Source organism: Narcine bancroftii, chromosome 2, assembly GCF_036971445.1.
Source record: "Narcine bancroftii isolate sNarBan1 chromosome 2, sNarBan1.hap1, whole genome shotgun sequence".
NCBI lineage: Eukaryota > Metazoa > Chordata > Chondrichthyes > Torpediniformes > Narcinidae > Narcine > Narcine bancroftii.
Genome location: NC_091470.1, coordinates 150833326 through 150852467, shown reverse-complemented (window position 1 = coordinate 150852467; position 19142 = coordinate 150833326). Strand labels below are relative to the sequence as shown.

The 19142-nt window shown below is 47.0% G+C and overlaps 1 protein-coding gene and 1 pseudogene across 11 annotated transcripts in view; both read right to left on the bottom strand.

Annotated features, from left to right (window-relative positions):
- Positions 1–19142, bottom strand: part of LOC138754370 (uncharacterized) — a 107114-nt gene that overhangs the window by 81919 nt on the left and 6053 nt on the right. For 3 of the 11 annotated variants that reach the window (XR_011351713.1, XR_011351712.1, XR_011351721.1), the window contains one exon: positions 9545–9696. The exons of 2 other annotated variants lie outside the window; for them this stretch is intronic. Coding sequence is in view for 2 of the 9 variants with exons in the window: in XM_069918564.1 (XP_069774665.1) it covers positions 15871–16950 (1080 nt within the window). In the remaining 7 variants the exon portion in view is untranslated. Of the gene's footprint in view, positions 1–6240; positions 6813–8779; positions 8995–9544; positions 9697–10854; positions 18018–19142 lie in introns of those variants that run through there. 6 more of the 11 variants (XM_069918564.1, XM_069918565.1, XR_011351715.1 and 3 more) reach the window with 5 other exon arrangements.
- LOC138752482 (nucleophosmin-like) lies at positions 1628–3629 on the bottom strand (annotated as a pseudogene).

The window sequence follows — 19142 nt, the reverse complement described above, 5'->3', positions numbered from 1 at the left end:
TTCTCACGGACACAGTCACTATTCCCCACACACTGCTCACGGTCACACTCACCCATACCACACACACTTCTCACTGTCACACACACCTATACCCCACACACTGCTCACGGTCACACTCACCCATACCCCACACACTTCTCACTGTCACACTCACCCATCACATATTGCTCACGGTAACACTCACCCATACCCCACATACTTCTCACTGTCACACTCATCCACACCCCACACACTTCTCACTGTCACACTCACCCATACCCCACACAATTCTCACTGTCACACTCACCCATACCCCACTCACTTCTCACTGTCACACTCACCCAGTCACCACACACTTCTCACGGACACAGTCACTATTCCCCACACACTGCTCACGGTCACACTCACCCATACCGCACACACTTCTCACTGTCACACACACCTATACCCCACACACTGCTCACGGTCACACTCACCCATACCCCATACACTTTTCACTGTCACACTCACTCATACCCCACACTTCTCACTGTCACACTCACCCAGACACCACACACTTCTAACTGTCACACTCACCATTCCCCACACACTGCTCATGTCACATGTGTTGAAGTCTCATGTCTCATCCCATGTTGAAGACCCATGTCACGGACCTGTATTGAGGTCTTGTGACCTGTCCCGTGTTAAAGACCCAGGTCCAGTTCCATGTTGAAGCCTCATGTCATGGACCGATGCTGAAATTTCCTGCTGAGACTGCGACAATAGGTCCAACTACATGGTGGTCGATTGGATGAAGAATTGGCTTGATGTTGTCAGTGGTAGTGGAGAGTGTTCCTCAGATTGGAGGCCAACGGTGTGCTGCAGAGATCACTGCTGTTAGTCATCTGCATTAATAACTTGGATGACAATGTGGTTGGCATGGTTAGTAAGTTTGCAGCTGACTCCAAAATTGATGGCATAGAGGGGAGCAAAGATTATCCAAGATTACCACAGGATCTGGAAGCTCTTAGATAGTGGGCCAATAAATTGCAGATGGAAATTACTCTGGAAATGCAGCGAGTGCTGCATTAGGGTAAACCAAGACTGAACTTCGTCGGTAGGCCCTGGAGAGTGTCATAAAACAGGTAGGCATATGGGTACAGACATAATCATCTTTGAAATTGGGGACACCCAAAGAATCCAGAGATCTTTCTCCTAAGTAACATAAAAAATAAAGAATTTGGCATTGACTTGGAAGATGCACAAAAAAGATTTGTCAAGATAGCCCTAGCCGTAGCAAAAAAATGTATTATGTCAACCTGGAAATTGGAAGATAATTTGAAAATACAACAATGGTATATAGAAATGAATAAATGTATTCCATTAGAAAAAATAACATATAGTTTAAGAAATAATATTGAAATATTCGAACAAGTATGGGAGCCTTACATTAAATACAATAGCGAAAACCTACCGGGAACAAACATTACCTAAGTTGATGGAAGGAGAAGAAAAGAAAAGAATGGACTCAGTAGAATTTCTGGTGTATTTTTGCTGAATGACAACATTGTCTGAATGAATTAATGCAACCTAGAATGTATACCTAAAATGGATGAGAGGGGGGGGTGGGGGGGTGGCTTGGGAGGAGGGAGGGGGGAGGGAGAAAAAGTCACTGTAAATGTGTGGAAAAGAAAAAGTGTATATCATGGCTATTGTGATTTATGGTGTGAAAAATAAAAAATTTAAAAAAAAAAAAATTGGGGACACAGGGTGGTGAAGAAGGAATTTGGCACTCTTCTCTTCATCGGCAGGACTGAGCAGGAGTTGGGAAATCATGGCACAACTGTATAGGAAGTTGGCCTGTATGAAGTTCAGGCGCCTGCCCACATTTTGTTCACACCTAGATGAAGGGCTCATGCCTGAAACATTCGTGATGTCTCTTTATCTTTGCTACATAGAATGCACTTTTTGACCTGCTGGGTTTCTCCAGCATTCTGTCTTTATTTCCCTGTTAAGCAGTTAGGTTTAGTTAGTTTCTTCTGCACTTCTCTCCTATCAACTACATTAAAAAAACCAAATATTTTATTAGATAATTTATTATTTCAGCCTATGGCCCCCTCCCATCCTGATGTTGAGAATGGCTGATTTTTTTTTTGGTAAAAGAAACATTTATTGACTTGAAAGAACAAAATTTCACTGTAATGTCTGAAAACTACTGTTGCCAGTCCTTCATTTCTCCTTCACAGTTTGTCTCCATGCCCAAAGTTCCTTGATGATCTCTGGATCCTCTGTTCTGAAACCATGTTTGACGGAGTTTGAGAACTTTGCCTCCACCCTGGGCAGGCCAGCACATTTTTCCATTGAAGTCTTCAATTGTCTTCAACAGACAAAGGTGTTTTTGGAGTTTTGGGTGTCTGAGGCCTACTGCTGGGTTTCTTGGTAGATGGTGGTGTTTTTGACTGCTGCTTAGCTGGTGTGGATTTAAGCGTTTTGCCATTTTGGTTGGAAGCTCCCTTCAGGTCTGCCCCCTTTAGTCCAGAAGTACCCTTGAGTGGGGTTTTCTTTTTTGGAGGGGTCACCATTGCTACCTCTCCCTCATCCTCATCCACCTCCATTTTCATTTTTTTTCTGCATAACTTTTGATGCCTCAGGAGCTGCTCGCTTGACTGTTTGCTTTGCTGTAGCATTCTCCAACACACTGTCATGTCATCCTCCTCGTCTGATTCCCAATCAGCTATCAGATGCTGTCCACTAATGTACACGGGTCCACTCCAGATTTTAGTCTGAAAGTCATAGGTGGCTCAATTTCAAATCCTCCCAAACTAACCGTAGGCTGCATAGATAACTTCAAAGCTGCTAATATGATCTTTGTGTTCTTGCCTTCAAAATTCAAACCTTCTGCTTCTACTAAGTGTAAATCATTACTTGCACCTGCACCAAGACAAACCGTCCTCAGCGACAGCTGATGCTCAGCATTATCATCCATAACGTCCATTTTAAACTCCTTCGCACCAGCCTTCAGTTCACAACCAAACAGAAAGGTGCGCGAAGGCAGCAACGCACTTTCCAGGGCATTGTCTAGATCGCACTCCTCCATCTTGCTCCTGCTGTGGCTTCGGAGATGAGACCCCGAGAATGGCTGATTTAGGTAGCTACGTAGATAGGGAAAGTATAAAGTGACTAGTTTAGGTTACCACTCTGCTGGCATGAACAAGTAGAGCCAAACAGCCTGTTTCCGTACTGTGACTCTCTGACCCAGAATCCTAGCTGGTGTTCCCTCTGGTGCACCAGTACCACCAGAATCATACACAGCTTCTCCACTGTTACCTGAGCCAAGAGGGAGTGCAACTTCCAAACACCAGCATCATTGGTACTTGCACTCATCGGGGCAGGGAAGGGAGGGAACTGGAACATCCCTTTCAATCAACTAAATAAACCATCTCAATAACTGGGTGAAAGACACATTAACAAATATCATTAACACTGCCATCTGCTCCTGGGCCGGTTCAGTTAACAGTTTAGCTAACGTGGGAACATAATATCATTAAACAAAGCCGTGAAACAGCTTTGGGCTCTTGCCTGTAAGCAGCTGATACACAGATACAGTTCCACTGGCATCACCTCCACATATGTCCGCTTTGTGTTAACATTAACTCTCTGAATTTCTGTAATGTTTGTGCTTCAAGGCCAGGACTAGGATTTCATAATAGAACAACATTCACTTTTAGTCAGTAAAAAGCCTTTCCTTTTTCCTGTTTGCTCCCTCTCCCACACTGCATCTTCATAGAATTCAGCTTTTGACCGAGTGAAGGGCTCTATGTGCGGATTTAGGTGGTGAAAAGTTGATGGAACAGCTCCAGCAGGTTGGGTGTGGGGCACTGCCCTGAAGAACTCTCACATGTCGCTTCCTGGGGTATCCAACAAAAATTGGCGGCACTGCCAGAGCTGTTGTAATGGCAGCATCGCCGCAGGTGTGGATGCGGGAGTGTGGGGAGCAGAACTGTTCCGCAGGGTCCTACTGTCTGGTCCAGATGCCGACAGTTTTGAACAGGCTTCAAGTGGTCTGTTAAAGGAGCCGACTGTATGCCTTTTTTAAAATCCTGCAACCCCGGAGGTCCGTGCCCAAGATGACTGTGCCTGTGCTGGGCATTGTACCATGAGAGGTGGCAGACTCCGGGGAGCAGCAGACTGGAACAGGGCACCAGAAATGGGGAGAACACTTATCTGTTGAGAAGGAGAAGCATCACGCAGGACAGTGATCATGGCAGCGGACCAGCGAGGGGCTCTGCGGCTGAAGGACCCACATAGGCTGTGGGTTGCTGGAGAGTGGATCATGGCAACCAGGCATTGAAAGTTGGATTTGAGAAGGTGCTGAGTGAAAGAAGAGCTCCTGAAGGGCCTTGGGCGCTGAAAGTTTCCTGATCGTATCAGAGGATTGGATCTGGAGCTTGGGTTGAAAAGGACTCTGTGTAACTGCAGAGGCTGTGGGTTGAAAAGGACTCTGTGTAACTGCAGAGGCTGTGGGAGCACTGGAGGTGAATCCATGGACACTCGGTGTCTCTGAAGAGACTCTCTTTTGCTTCTCTTTCTCTTATCATTAGGGGCATGAGGGTTCATGGCGACTCTTTGCCTTACAGCAGACAAATTTTTTTTTAAATTTGAATTAGACATTCAGCACTTGTAACAGGCCAATTTGACCCTACGAGTCCATGCCACCCAAATTACACCCCAAAACCTACACCCTGGTATGTTTTTGAAGGCTGGGAGGAAACTGGAGCACCTGGAGGAAACCCATGCAGACACGGGGAGAACGTGCAAACTTCTCACAGACAGTGCGAGTCCTGTCCTGATCGCTGGCGCTGTAAAGGCATTGTACTAACCACTACACCAACCATGTACATTCTAAAGTTTAAAGTATATCTTGCATATTACATTTTTAATGTATTATTATGTGAAAATAAATGAAACCTTTGGACCTTTTTGAATCTTTGAAGATGACTCATCCTATCTTGGTGTGAGGAGTGACTCCAAGCATCATAGAGTTGTCCCCTTGATTCCCTTTGAGTTGAGTTTACCAGGAATCCCTGTGACCACACTCAGATTGATATCACTCTCACCTGTTCTTTGATCTTTGATCCATTTCTGAACAAAGGTTGCCACGGTGCTGGCAAAATCCCCTCTCCTCCTACTGCGCACACGTACATTGTTCAGAAGGGATTGAGAACAGGACCCCATCTGAAACCTGTTCCCCTCCTCATCAATATCACTGGAGATGTTGGCCATAGGGATTGGATTGTGTTTTACATAAAGAGATCGACAGGTCTACACCAATCTCCGTGTCTAACGCATCCTCCTTCGCCATTTCCGTCACCTTCTACATGATCCCACCACCAGACACGTATTTCTCTCTCCATCCTCCGCAAGGGCTGGTCCCTCTGTAACTCCCTCGTCCACTCCTTCCCTACCAATCGTCCCTTTGGTACCTACCCCTGTGACCATAGGACATGGTCCCCTCCAACCGGATGGCATTAACAATGACTTCTCCAGTTTCAGTTTAAACCCTACCCACCACCCTCATCTTCCTCCCCATCTCCTTTCCTCTAGCTCTCTCTCTCTCTCTTCCACCTGTTTCCCTTCATCTTCTTTTGCAGAGCCAAAATCAATTCTCACCTTTCCTCTTATCTGTTGATCTGGACCCCTCCCCTTCCCATCCTTCCCCCTTTCTCTCCCCAGTCTTTATTCAGACATTTGCCTGTTTTTTTTTGTTGCTTATACTGTACCTTGAAAACTGGCTCAGGCCCAAAAAGTCAGTAATATGCCTTTACCTCCTATGGATTCCATGAGACCAGCATCTCTGGATGTTTTTGCTAAACCTCTAAGCTTTGTTACTGTATAAAAAGGAACATTAGTCTCAGAGAGTTTCTCTCTCACCTCAAGATGAGGTTTTTTGAGACAGGATTCTGACAGAACAGAGACATCCCCTCCCCTCCAGTCATTAGAAATGGACATAAAAGGCCCCGTGGCTTTGATTATAGAAGTGTAGTAGAATTTGTACTGGTCGTCATTTTTACCTTGAGCTAAAACTTGAAACTAAATGTCCTTGTCACAATGCTGTCCAAGAGAGCTTACTGTGCCCGTTTTCAAGCGTTAAACCAGTGATCACAACTCGACAGACTGGTTTTACTTTCCTTTGGAATGAAATAAGGTTGTAAGAGGTGTTACGCTGATGCTGGTTTGTTCTACAAGAACATATAAACTAAAATCAATGCTTACAGCTTATCTCAGATTCCCAGTGCCCCACCAAGATGAAAATTGCAATGATTTAATAATAATGTTGCATGAGGCTCAACTCTGAGGATGACCCAGTTGAGACTGTAAATGGAAGTGAGGAAAGAGATTTGATAAGCAGCAACTGAGATGAGTCACCTCCTTTCTATCTTCATCTTGTATCATGCAGTACACACAAAACACAAATAAATGAAGCTACAGACAAAACACAGACACCATTCTGTCCATGTTTGCATTCTTGGCCTTCCCTGGTCAGTGAGTGGGTGTTTGAATAGATTGCAAACTTTTTCCTGTATCATTAACCCATGGACTTCTGCCAGATAGACAGTCTTATCCAGAGTCCAAAGTATTCAGGTGTGGCAGGCAAACCCATCGTCAGGAAATAATACTGAAAGGATCAGCGTCGGCATCAGTGATGCGGGGGGATCACATTCGCGGAGTGGTTAGCACAACACCGTTACAGCACCAGCAACTGGGACCACGGTTGGAATCTGGGGCTGTCTGTAAAGATCTTGTACCTTCTCCTCATGTCATCGTGCGTTTCCTCCAGGTGCTCCGGTTTCCTCCTGTATGGGGAGTGTAGGTCAATTGGGTGTAACTGGGCAGCACGGGCTCATAGGCTAAAAGGACCTATCACTGTGCTGTATTTTAAAAATTATAAATTCCAGTCGGGGCCATCATTAGAGCTGCAGAAAAGCAAGGCCCCAAAAAATTGCAGAGTATAGGGTGGGATGGGGGTTCATAAAGTCACAGTGGAGGGCATCGACCTTCCTTCCTCATGTTCAAAATGCCATCCACTCAGGGGAGGGGGCGGACTTTTGTGTTCTGGTGGTAGAGGGTCTGGAATCTGACACCAGGACCACTTACCCGGATATTCACTGTGATCATGGTTGAACTACCTGCCAAGTCCCTCAGGCCCTCAATCCCCTGATGTTTGATGGTTTGGGGCAGTTGTTGTCCTGGATGAGGTGGACCTTCCTGAGTGTTGTCAGGGCGGCACTGATCCGGGCAAGTCAACATCTCCTGATTTGTGTCTTGTGAACAGTGGAAAGGATCTGGGGTGACAGGAGGTGGGTCATTCACCAGAGCCTGCTTCATTGACCGAGGAACTGTGGACAGAACGGATGCTGTGATTGTAGTAAAAACACAAAGAAATGTTGGAGGAACTCGGCCGGTCTCCCATTGTCCATCAGAGGTAAAGATATATTACCAACATTTCAGGCCTGAGCCCTTCTTCAAGGTATAAGCAAAAAGCAGGAAGGCATCTGAATAAAGACTGGAGAATGGCAGGGGTAGAAGTCTAGACCAACAGACAAAAGGTGTTAATTGGATATGATAAGAGGAGAGGTGAGAATTGATATTGGCTCTGTGAAAGGAGAAAGAGTGAAAAAGGAAGAGAGAGAGAGAGTGGCAGAATGGAGGGAAGGCGAAAGGGGAAGAAGAAATGGGTGTAGGGTTTAATAGAAACCGGAGAAGTCGATGTTAATGCCATCTGGTTGGAGGGTGTCCAGACGGAAAATGAGCTGTTGTTCCTCTAAAGTGTGGGTGGACCCTACCCCCGACCTATTGAAGAAGTCGGTGCCCTGAATTCCTGGGATAATGTCCTGGTAACACGGATAACAGATGTAAACGAAAAAAAATTTTGTGGGAAATTACTCAATCGCAGTTTTCCCTTTGATTTCCCTTGCGTTCAGAATAACTGGTACTCCATTATTACACTTGCAACAATGCCTCCCTGACCTCACTCTCCTCTGGGATTCAGCTCACTGGACAGGTTAGTGAGATTGCAGAGAGCTTTGGATGTTGCCAAATGAGTGGGGAAAACTCCATCCATGACACTTCCCAATGCTCTTCTTACAAGTGTGGGGTAGTTTTGCCTGCTGAGTGCTCCAGACTGTAAGGACCAGGCACACAATCAACGTGTGGCCAAACAAAATCCTCCTCACTCTGAATCTCCTTGATATTAATCCAAATCTGTGCCTCCTGGTTACTGAGCTCATTCTCCTTCCTGTTCTCCCGGATCAGGGCTGTTCACAATTTTATTCACTTGAATGAAATCTGGTCGCACAGGAAGGATCTTGAGAAGCCTCAGTGCAAGGGAGACTGTCACCAACCTCTTGGTTGAATGCAGGGTCCATAGAGAAGGATGCAGGGGTCCTTATCACCGTTCATCCACAGCAGCAGCGCGACAGAGACAGCATACGCACAGTCAGATACCCAGAACTGCTGGAAGACCAGCAGCTCAGTGAAAGAAACACTATGGTCTGCCCAGAACCTGTTGGTCTTTCAGCGCACGGAGATGTTGGTGAGGGAATGTAGCCCACTGGCTGCAGAAGTACCGGCTGAGGGACGCACTGAGGCTTGGAGCAGCCAATACGAGACCACTGTAGGGAAGGACCACAGTCTGGAGTCCTCCCATTTCTAAGCATTGTGAGGCTGATACCGACGGGAAGTCCCTCAAGCAACAGAGTGGAATTTGGGGGGGGGGGGGGTGGGGGGAAAGAAGTGACAAAATGTCATGTGGATGTAATCGTGTATTTAGAGAACAAATGTAACAACATAAATGACGGGAATGAATAGATTTGATAACACTATGGGTGTGAAAAAACTGAACAGTTTCCTTTTTTGTAATTAATTTATTATGAATAAAGTCTATTTTTGGGGGAAAAAACTTTAAGCCCACATCAGCTTTCCAGTCTCTTTGTGGTGGAGTTTCTGCCTTCTGAACTAACTGGTCACGCTGGCCCTCTGTAAGGATAGATATTGGTTGGGTTGCCCAAAGAAATGTCCTCTTTTCAGACCAACCCCCCCCCCCCCCCCACTCCCGCCACCCTTTGCCTTCCAGTCAGTGCTGAGCAAGGGTGGCTTCATATTGTGAAAGGTGCTGAGAAAGGATCTCTTAGGGTGTGTCTCACCAGCAAGCTCTCAATGTATAGACTTGCACGCTAGGGAAATTCAACCGTCTGATATTGCATGACTATGCTGTCTTTCAGTACATGGTGAGTTGAAGGTGTCAGTGCCTCATTACCCTGCCATTACGTGACTCATCCCAGCTTTACACAGTGCAGAGTGCACATTGAGTATAAAGTGCCAATCCTTTCCATGTACCCTCCCTGCCACTGGTTATCAGGTAACTGATGAGTCATTTACGTCTGGTACAATGTGGCTCATTGTAAATCATTACAGAGTCAAGAAAACTTTGACATCCTTTCTATACACAACATAGTGAACAACCTGTGAGGATTTTGCCCCATAGAATTTTGGCAGCTCCAAGGAAATGGCTGTCTCCGATGCCTACCTGATTGGGTCATTCCTTCTCTACTTCAATCCTGTCAATTACTTCAATGTAGTTTACTCCCTGCTCTTCCTTACTTCTCCCTTGTACCGACCGCCTGGTCCTCTTTTTGTCCATGACTTTGGCCTGAACTTGTGCCCACCTTCCTTCCGTTCCTGTAATATTTGATTTAGTTCTGTCAAGGCATATAAAGTATCTGTAGAGCATCTTTGAGAACATAGTACGTTGGATGGGGGTCAGGTTGTATTTCTGGCTTCATAGGAAACAGTCAATTGCCCTGTAAATTTACACCTGGAACCAGGGGTGGCACAGTTACTATAGCAGTAAGCACAACTATATTAAAGCGCCAGCAATTCGAGTTCGAATCCGGCGCTGTCTGTAAGGAGTTTGTACGTTCTCCCGTGTCTGTGTGCATTTCCTCCAGGAGTTACGGTTTCCTCCCACCCTCCAAAATGATATCGGGGGTTGTAGGTCATTTGGGTGAAATTGGACGGCACAAGCTCATGGGCCAGAAAGGCATGTTACCCTGCTGCATGTCTAAAAAACAAACTGCCCATTTAAAGAGGGAAAGAAACACCATTTATGAAAGCAGCTACAGTTACCTCTCCAAATATAAGTGGATCACTTTGACCAAAAATACAGAGGGTGGAGGATGTGCACCAATTCACTCTCAGTCACTTCTAACAGCTGGGGCAATAGGGTTGAGTTGCATCATTAAAACTATGGCATGAGAGCAGGGTGGAGTCAGACTATTTGGATACAAATTTCAATGAGGCATTACACCATATAGAGCCCTTTTGTTTCCTCCTGCATTTTATGATTCTAATCTTATGTTAGGATGGATTGGAGTTCATAGTTCAGAATTTATAACACACATTTCGTGTTGTAACTTCAAGCAATAAGCTGGGTCTGGAGGTCAGTTTTATAGATCTGCTCATTATCTTGACAATGCAGTGAATTTGAACATGAAATAGACTAGTACACCAGGGACTGCTACGTTCCCAAAGATGTTGTCTCCCCCGCGGTTGGTGAAAGTCGTGCCGTGCCTTAAATGAAATGATTACAGCATAATAGGAGAAGATCGTTCTAGAGCAAGAGTGGGCGCAAATTCAGGTCCAAAGTCGTGGACGCAAAAAAAATCAGTCTGCTGACGTGACAAAACGCCTCGCTGAGAAGAGTGCCAGAAGTTTCCTTCCCAAGTCCAAACTGAGACTTGGTCAGATGCTAATTCTTTATCGAGATTGACAGACTTTTGTTCATGAAGGGCATCGGAGGATGTGGGGAAGAGAAGGTAGACAGTGAAACCACAGGGATTGTATCAACTGATTTCTTTCTGAAGGTTCCTGTGGCTTCAGAATCAGAATCAGAATTTATTGTCATTTATCGGCAATTTTGGGCAGCTTCACAGTGCAAATGTTTATATAAACCACCTTACAAAATAAATAAAAAATAATGCACAAAAAGTCAAAGTAAGGCAAAGTCTTTGGTTCATTGATATTTCTGGAATCTGATGGCAGAGGGGAAGAAGCTGTCCTTGTGCTGCTGAGGGCTCGTCTTTAGGCTCCTTGAAGAGGGCTTGGCCTGGGTGGTGGGGGTCATTTTTTCAAACACCGTTTCATATGGAGTGAAGTCTGGTGCCCGTGATGTTGCAGGCCGAGTTAACAACCCTCTGGAGTTTATTCTTGTTCTGAGATTTGGTGCCACGGTACCAGACAGTGATGCAACCAGCCAGAATGCTGTCCATGGTACACCTGTAGAAGTTTACGAGAGTCTTTGGTAACGGACTGAATCTCCTCAGACATCTCACAAAGTATGGCTGCTAGTGAGCCTTCTTTGTGATTACATCCACATGGAGGCTCCAGAACAGATCCTTGGAGATGTTGACACCCAGGAATTTGAAGTTCTCACCCTCTCCTCTGCTGCGTGTTGATGAGGACTGGTTCATGTTCTCCTGAAGTCCACAATTATCTCCTTCATCGAGGCCATGATCAGATCGCTCATGAGTTTGTGCCCTTGTGGGGCAGTTTGTTGTCTGGGAGGTGGTTTCCTGTTAAGACCCTATGGTAACTGCATTCTCAGGCAGCAAGGTCCAGTCAAAAGGCACCGCATAAAAATCTCATCTCACCTTGGGATCCATCACCAATTATCTGAAACCTTCATCAGGCACCAGGTCCAACCAGCAGAAACCTACCCTGTGTGCAGTGTGGGACATTTGCAGTTAGAGGATGGGGCAGGTAGGGAGGGAGCTTAGAGAAGTGCACAAACCTAGCAAGGAGTCCAGGACTGGGCTATTGTGGTGGCTAGAGGGACCAGTCTGTGGGGATGGATGGACTGGGGAAGTGTGTCAGAGAGAGAGAGTCAAGGGTGAGAGTGTCAGAGGGAGAGCCTTGAGGTCTGAGGAAGGAGGGTCAGGAGGTGTGTCCAGGAGTAGTCTGGGGAAGGAGGGTCAGGGAGCGGGTATCAGGGAATTTGAGGAGACTCTGGAGTGGAGGTAGACATCCAGGAGAGAGAGTCAAGGGGATGAGTGTGCAGGGGGAAGGTTGGAAAGAATGTGGAGGAGAGTGAGGGGGATTGATTGGAGAAGAGGGTTGGGGAGAGTGTGGGGGAAAGTGTAGTGAGGGTATGAGGGAGCGAGTGCGGAGGGAGGGTATGAGGGAGCGAGTGTGGAGGGAGGGTATGAGGGAGAGTGTGAGTGGGGGGGAGAAGCAGAATGTTTGGTTAGCAGCACTGACAGTGGGGGCACAGGCAGGATCTAAGGGAGGATGGGGTGCTGGAATGAGGGGATATTAGGGCAAGGCCTACCAAAGGTGATTGAGAGAGGCAAGAGACTAGCTGGGGGGGCGGGGGGTTGCAGGTGACCTGTTCCTGCTGCAATTCTCACTGGCAGCCCCTCTCCCCCCCCCCTCCCTACTCTGCGCAGCTTACCTGCTGAAGGAGTCCAAGGAACAATGAATGATGCGGGGAAGCCAAGGGGAGCTTAGTGGAGGGGGAGACATGAGAGGAAAATGAACAAAATATTGGAAGGGCAGGAGAGAAGTTAAAATTAAAGAACTGGAACATGGAGGAATGTGGATGCCCAGTTGGGAATTGCAAGTTTTGGACGTGAGTCGACAATGTCCCCTGCCGTGACACAGATGTGGAGAGACGACTTCACACAGCTTCTCTCTGTGCTTACTGAGTAGGATCCGGTCACATTAAACACACTTGCCTTTAATTACATGCAGTCATCTCCCAACAAGCACAAGAGACACAAAGACAAGCACCAAGTACCTATCATCAGTGAGTGTGCCTTGAAAAACCGGCGCTTTCCCATGGAACACACAGCAAGTGTTTCAACTCAATCCTTGTTGAAATGAGCCCTATCTACCATGAGGCAGGCAATCTCTGGACTCAGATAGCGTTTGCGACTCAAGGGGTCATTCAGCCCATTGTATCCCTGCCAATCCACAACCATCTACCCAGTGCAATCCCTGAGGTAGGGGAGGTCCTAAATAAATACTTTGTATCAGTGTTCACCAGAGATAGAGATCTTGGTAAATGTGAGGTCACTATAGGACAGGCTTATGAGCTGGAGCATGAAAGAGGATATTTTTAAAAATATTTGGATTGATAAGCCTCTGGGACTGGACAAGATGTACCTCAGGTTACTGCAAGAAGTGAGGGAAGAGATTGCTGGGGCATTGGTGATGATCTTTGTGTCCTCCCTGGGCACAGGGGAGGTACCAGATGATTGGAGAATGATAAATGTAGTCCCCTTGTTTAAAAAGGGCAGTGGGGTGAATTCTGGGAATTATAGACCAGCTGGTCTTACAACAGTTGGAGAGAGTTCTCTGGGATAGGATTTATGAGCATTTGGAGAAGCATGATCTTCCCAGGGAGTGTCAGTATGGCTTTTTTAGGGGTGGCCATGCCTCATGAGCCCAAGTGAAATTTTTGAGGAAGTGACAATAGAAATGGATGAAAGTAGGGCAGTAGATGTGGGGCATATGGATTTTCGTAAGGCACTTGACAAAGTTCCCCATGGTAATCTCATTCTGAAAGTCATGAGTCATGGGATCCATGGAACCTCAGATTCCAAAGGCTTGCCTGTAGAAACAGAGGACAAGAGTGGATAGAATGTATTCTGCCTGTATTACTCAGTGATAAGTGGAGTTCCGCAGGGATCTGTTCTGGAATCCCTGCTCTTCGTGATTTTGATTTATTAATAACCTGGACAAAGAAGTGGAAGGATGGGTCAGTTAAGTTTGCAGATAACACAAAGGTTGGTAGTGTTGTGAAAGGTTGTTGTAACAGGATACAGAATGGATGCAGAGATGGGCAGAGACGTTGTAAATGGATATTCAGTCTGGATAAGTGTGAAGTGAAGCATTTTGAAAGGTCAAAATTAAAGGTAGAGTACATGAATCATAACAGTGTGGAAGGACAGAGGGGTCTAAATCCATAGATCACTCAAGGTTGCCATAGGGCAGTTAAAAAGGCCTATGGTATGCCAGCCTTCATTAGTTGGGGAACTGAGTTCAAGAGTCGTGAGGTAATGCTGCAGCTCGAGAAAACACAGGTTAGACCAGACGTGGAATATTATATTCCATTCTGGACACCTCATTACAATAAATATGTGGAGCAGAGGAGACTTATCAGGATGTGCCTGGATTTGAGAACATGTCTTATGAGTCAAGGTAAACAGAGCTAGGACATTTTAGAATGAAGAAGGATGAGAGCTGACCTAGTGGTCTAGAAGATCACTACAAAAGAAGTATAGATAGGATGGACAGACAGAATCTTTTTCCCAGGGCAACAGTAGCAAATACCAGAGGATATCTGTTTAAAGTGAGAGGAGGAGAGTTTAGGGGAGGTGTCAGGGGTATGTTTTTTTTTTAAAACACAGAGAGTAGTGGGTTGCTGGAAGGCATTGCCAGGGGTGGTAGTGGAGGCTGAAACAATAGGGACATTTAAGACTCTTTGACATGGATTTAAGAAAAATAAAGGGTTATGGATGAAAGGTAGAGAAGGTTTAGATTGTTGATTAGGTTTATATAGGTTGAGACAACATCATGGGCCAATGGTCTATGTTCTAATATTACTCTCTCCCCGACCATCTATACCCCGACATTACTCAGTCCCTGACCATCTGTACCCCAACATTTCTCAGACCCTGACTATCTGTACCCCAACATTACTTAGTACCTGACCATCTATACTCTGATATTACTCAGTCTGTACCCTGACATCATTCAGTCCCTGACCATCTGTACCCCAACATTACTCAGTTCCTGACCATCTGTACCCTGACATCTCTCAGTCCCTGACCATCTGTACCCCAACATTACTCAGTTCCTGACCATCTGTACCCCAACATCTCTCAGTCCCTGACCATCTGTACCTTGACATTACTCAGTCCCTGACCATCTGTACCCCAACATCTCTCAGTCCTTGACTATCTGTACCCCAACATTACTTAGTACCTGACCATCTAAACTCCGATATTACTATCTGTGACAATCTGTAACCCGACATCACTCAGTCCCTGACCATCTGTACCCCAACATTACTCAGTTCCTGACCATCTGTACCCCAACATCTCTCTGTCCCTGACCATCTGTACCCTGACCTTACTCAGTCCCTGACCATCTGTACCCCAACATCTCTGTCCTTGACTATCTGTACCCCGACATTACTCAGTCCCTGACCATTTGTACCCCAACATTTCTTAGTCCCTGACTATCTGTACCACAACATTACTTAGACCCTGACCATCTATACTCCGATATTACTCAGTCCGTGATGATCTGTATCCTGACATCACTCAGTCTGTGACGATTTGTACTCTGACATCACTCAGTCTGTGACGATCTGTACCCTGAAATCACTCTGATCCTGACCATCTGTGCCCCGACATCACTCAGTTCTGGTGGTTTCAGTGAGTTACCATGTACGTGGGCCTCAGTGTCAGGCATTGCTGGGAAGGTTGGAGATCGACTGCCTTGGAGGGGTTGTCCCAAATATCGCCCTATGTTTATATTCCAGTAATTCTACTAAATCCAATAGAAACTTGGGTGTGTACATTTAACAGAAATTGATCTTAGTCCTTGTGGAGCTGGAATGGGGTCTGACGCATGACATGCCCCTCTTCCAATCCGCTGTGTGTGCATTCACTGAAAGCTGCCCCAGGGAGATGCTCTCAGTCTCCTCCCCCATGTAGAATTGAATTGGAAAGGTCTGCCAACACTGTGTGGGGGGAAGTCGAGCACAGCTCGTTTTCCTGACTCAATTTGTTTCTATCCTGAAGAGCTGTTGCTCAAGCCCATCTGCCTGTATGTGATGGCCGGATCTTATTGGAAACGGCTCACATACTGCAGCTTGGGGCTGGAGAGGTTCTGCCTTCCACAGGAGATGGGCTGGAGCAGGTCCCCAGGAAAGGCTTCAAATTCCCACCCCTCATCCCGTGCTGTCCACTCCACCACACTGCTCCCACTGGAAAACACTGTCCACTCCACCACACAGCTCCCACTGCAAACCACTGTCCGCTCCACCTCATCGCTCCCACTGGAAACCACTGTCCACTCCACCACGCTGCTCCCACTAGAAAACACTGTCCACGCCACCACGCTGCTCCCACAGAAAACCACTGTCCACTCCACCACACAGCTCCCACTGTAAACCACTGTCCGCTCCACCTCATCGCTCCCACTGGAAACCACTGTCCACTCCACCACGCTGCTCCCACTAGAAAACACTGTCCACGCCACCACGCTGCTCCCACAGGAAACCACTGTCCCCTCCACCTCATCGCTCCCACTGGAAACCACTGTCCGCTCCACCTCATCGCTCCCACTGGGAAACACTGTCCACTCCACCTCATCGCTCCCACTAAAAAACACTGTCCACTCCACCACGCTGCTCCCACTGGAAACCACTGTCCGCTCCACCTCATCGCTCCCACTGGAAAACACTGTCCACTCTACCTCATTGCTCCCACTGGGAAACACTGTCCACTCCACCACATTGCTCCCTCTGGAAAACACTGTCCACTCAACTATGCTGCTCCCATTGGAAACCACTGTCCCCTCCACCTCATCGCTCCCACTGGAAACCACTGTCCGCTCTGCCACACTGCTCCCACTGGGAAGCATTGTCCACTCTGCACATTGCTCCCACTGGGAAACACTGTCCACTCTGCCACACTGCTCCCACTGGGAAGCATTGTCCACTCTGCCACACTGCTCCCACTGGGAAACACTGTCCACTCTGCCACACTGCTCCCACTGGGAAACACTGTCCACTCTGCCCCCAATGGGAAACACTGTCCACTCTGCCACACTGCTCCCACTGGGAAGCATTGTCCACTCTACCACACTGCTCCCACTGGGAAACACTGTCCACTCTGCCACACTGCTCCCACTGGGAAGCATTGTCCACTCTGCCACAATACTCCCACTGGGAAACACTGTCCACTCTGCCCCCACTGGGAAGCATTGTCCACTCCACCACACTGCTCCCACTGGGAAACAATGTCCACTCTGCCACACTGCTCCCACTGGGAAGCATTGTCCACTCTACCACACTGCTCCCACTGGGAAACACTGTCCACTCTGCCACACTGCTCCCTCTGGGAAGCATTGTCCACTCTGCCACACTGCTCCCACTGGGCAACACTGTCCACTCTGCCCCCAGTGGGAAAGACTGTCCAGTCTGCCACACTGCTCCCACTGGGAAGCATTGTCCACTCTGCCACACTGCTCCCACTGGGAAACACTGTCCACTCTGCCACACTGCTCCCTCTGGGAAGCATTGTCCACTCTGCCACACTGCTCCCACTGGGAAACACTGTCCACTCTGCCCCCACTGGGAAAGACTGTCCAGTCTGCCACACTGCTCCCACTGGGAAGCATTGTCCACTCTGCCACACTGCTCCCACTGGAAAACACTGTCCACTCTGCCACACTGCTCCCACTGGGAAGCATTGTCCACTCTGAGCATTTTTCCGTTAGCACTCAGACACCAACACCAAGCCAGTTTTACACACACACACACACACACACACACACACACACGCACAACCTTTATTCCCCCCATAAGTTCACTTCTACCAGATATAAATACCTCAACACTTCCCTTCAGCTCCCAGAAAAAAATTATCTCCCACATTTAATCGACAATCATCCACCCCTAAACACCCATTGAACACAAAGGCAAAGGCATACTGTATATGCATTGCCATACACAGATATATATAGTAATGAACACACACAGTGACACACAAGCCACATCCTGCAGCCTCATGCAGGTCAGGCTTAATCTTTCACTAATGAACAGTCATAATTATAAAATATTTTAATGTAATGGTGGACAATGTGCAGTCATTCATCAGGATCCAGCAAAGCTCCTCATGGGGAATGCCCTGCCCTCTCCATTCTCAGTCATTTGCACTGTTGTCATTCGCTGCCCTCAGCCGCACAGGTCAGACTTTTATCAATATCTTCAAGAACATAGAAATAAATAGATGGCAGGATGAAATGTGTCAGTGGTGATAAATGGGTACTGAGTGATTCTGTTCTGCTGCAGCAAGTCTAACTTCCGCAGCCAGAAACGGAAGACTAATTCCACAGGGTCAGATGTTGTGCTGTGGGGGAAGAAAGTGTGTGAGAGAGGAAAAGAGAGGAAGGGAGAAAGAGAGAGAGAGGGAGCGGGAGATAGATAGAGATAAATGGAGATATAGAGATAGACAAAGATAGATAGAGATCTAATTAATTACATATTGGTTTCTGAAATTTCAAATGTAGATGAAAGGTCAAACCAAACAGCTCAAACCTCTTGAATCAAGGGTCCAGAAATAAAGGATTCTGTGCATGTTTAGGAGTGTATAAATAAGCGTGCATTTTGAAAATGCATTTGAGTGTACATTGCATAAATCTGTCCTCATATATTTGTCTATGTGTATCTGTGTAAGTGTCATCATCTGTGTGCATGCATATTTTCACGCGAGTCCATGTGTAAGCAAGTCCATGCTCAGTGGTAGAGCTCAGCATCAGGGAAATCACATTTCTACAGATGCAATGTGCTGCTTGCGCATGGGCCCCTCCTGCCTCAGCGACAGTTAGACCAGGAAAAGCCTTGCAGCTGAACAAGGCTCGTTTCTAACCCAGTCCCACCGATGCATGGCCGACTGGCACATGAGAAGACCCTGCCACTGTGCGCGGGGCCCTTGCACAGCAGACAGGGGGAAAACAGCCCAAACCTGGATTCTCCTCACACGGTTGAGATGTGGATATGCCCTGAGACTGGATCACGCTTGCAGCTTGAGCATGAGCCACGTCTCCACGAATGAGGTGGGGACTTGGAGTGACAGATTCACAGCGTGGTTCTCATAGAGCGTCAGCTGCACTGAAATTAATCATCTCTCACTGTCACTTTCAACGCACACGCTATCATTTGTAATGTTCAACCACAGAAACATACTTCTGGCATTTCTTTGCTCCAAAGCCCTCCTGTGTGTTTTCTCTCTTTCCCACTGTGTATCACAATAGTGAAGGCAGGCTTTACATTTCCAGTTATATATACACTCAAATGCTCGACATTCCACCTGCCCATGTCCCTCCTACAG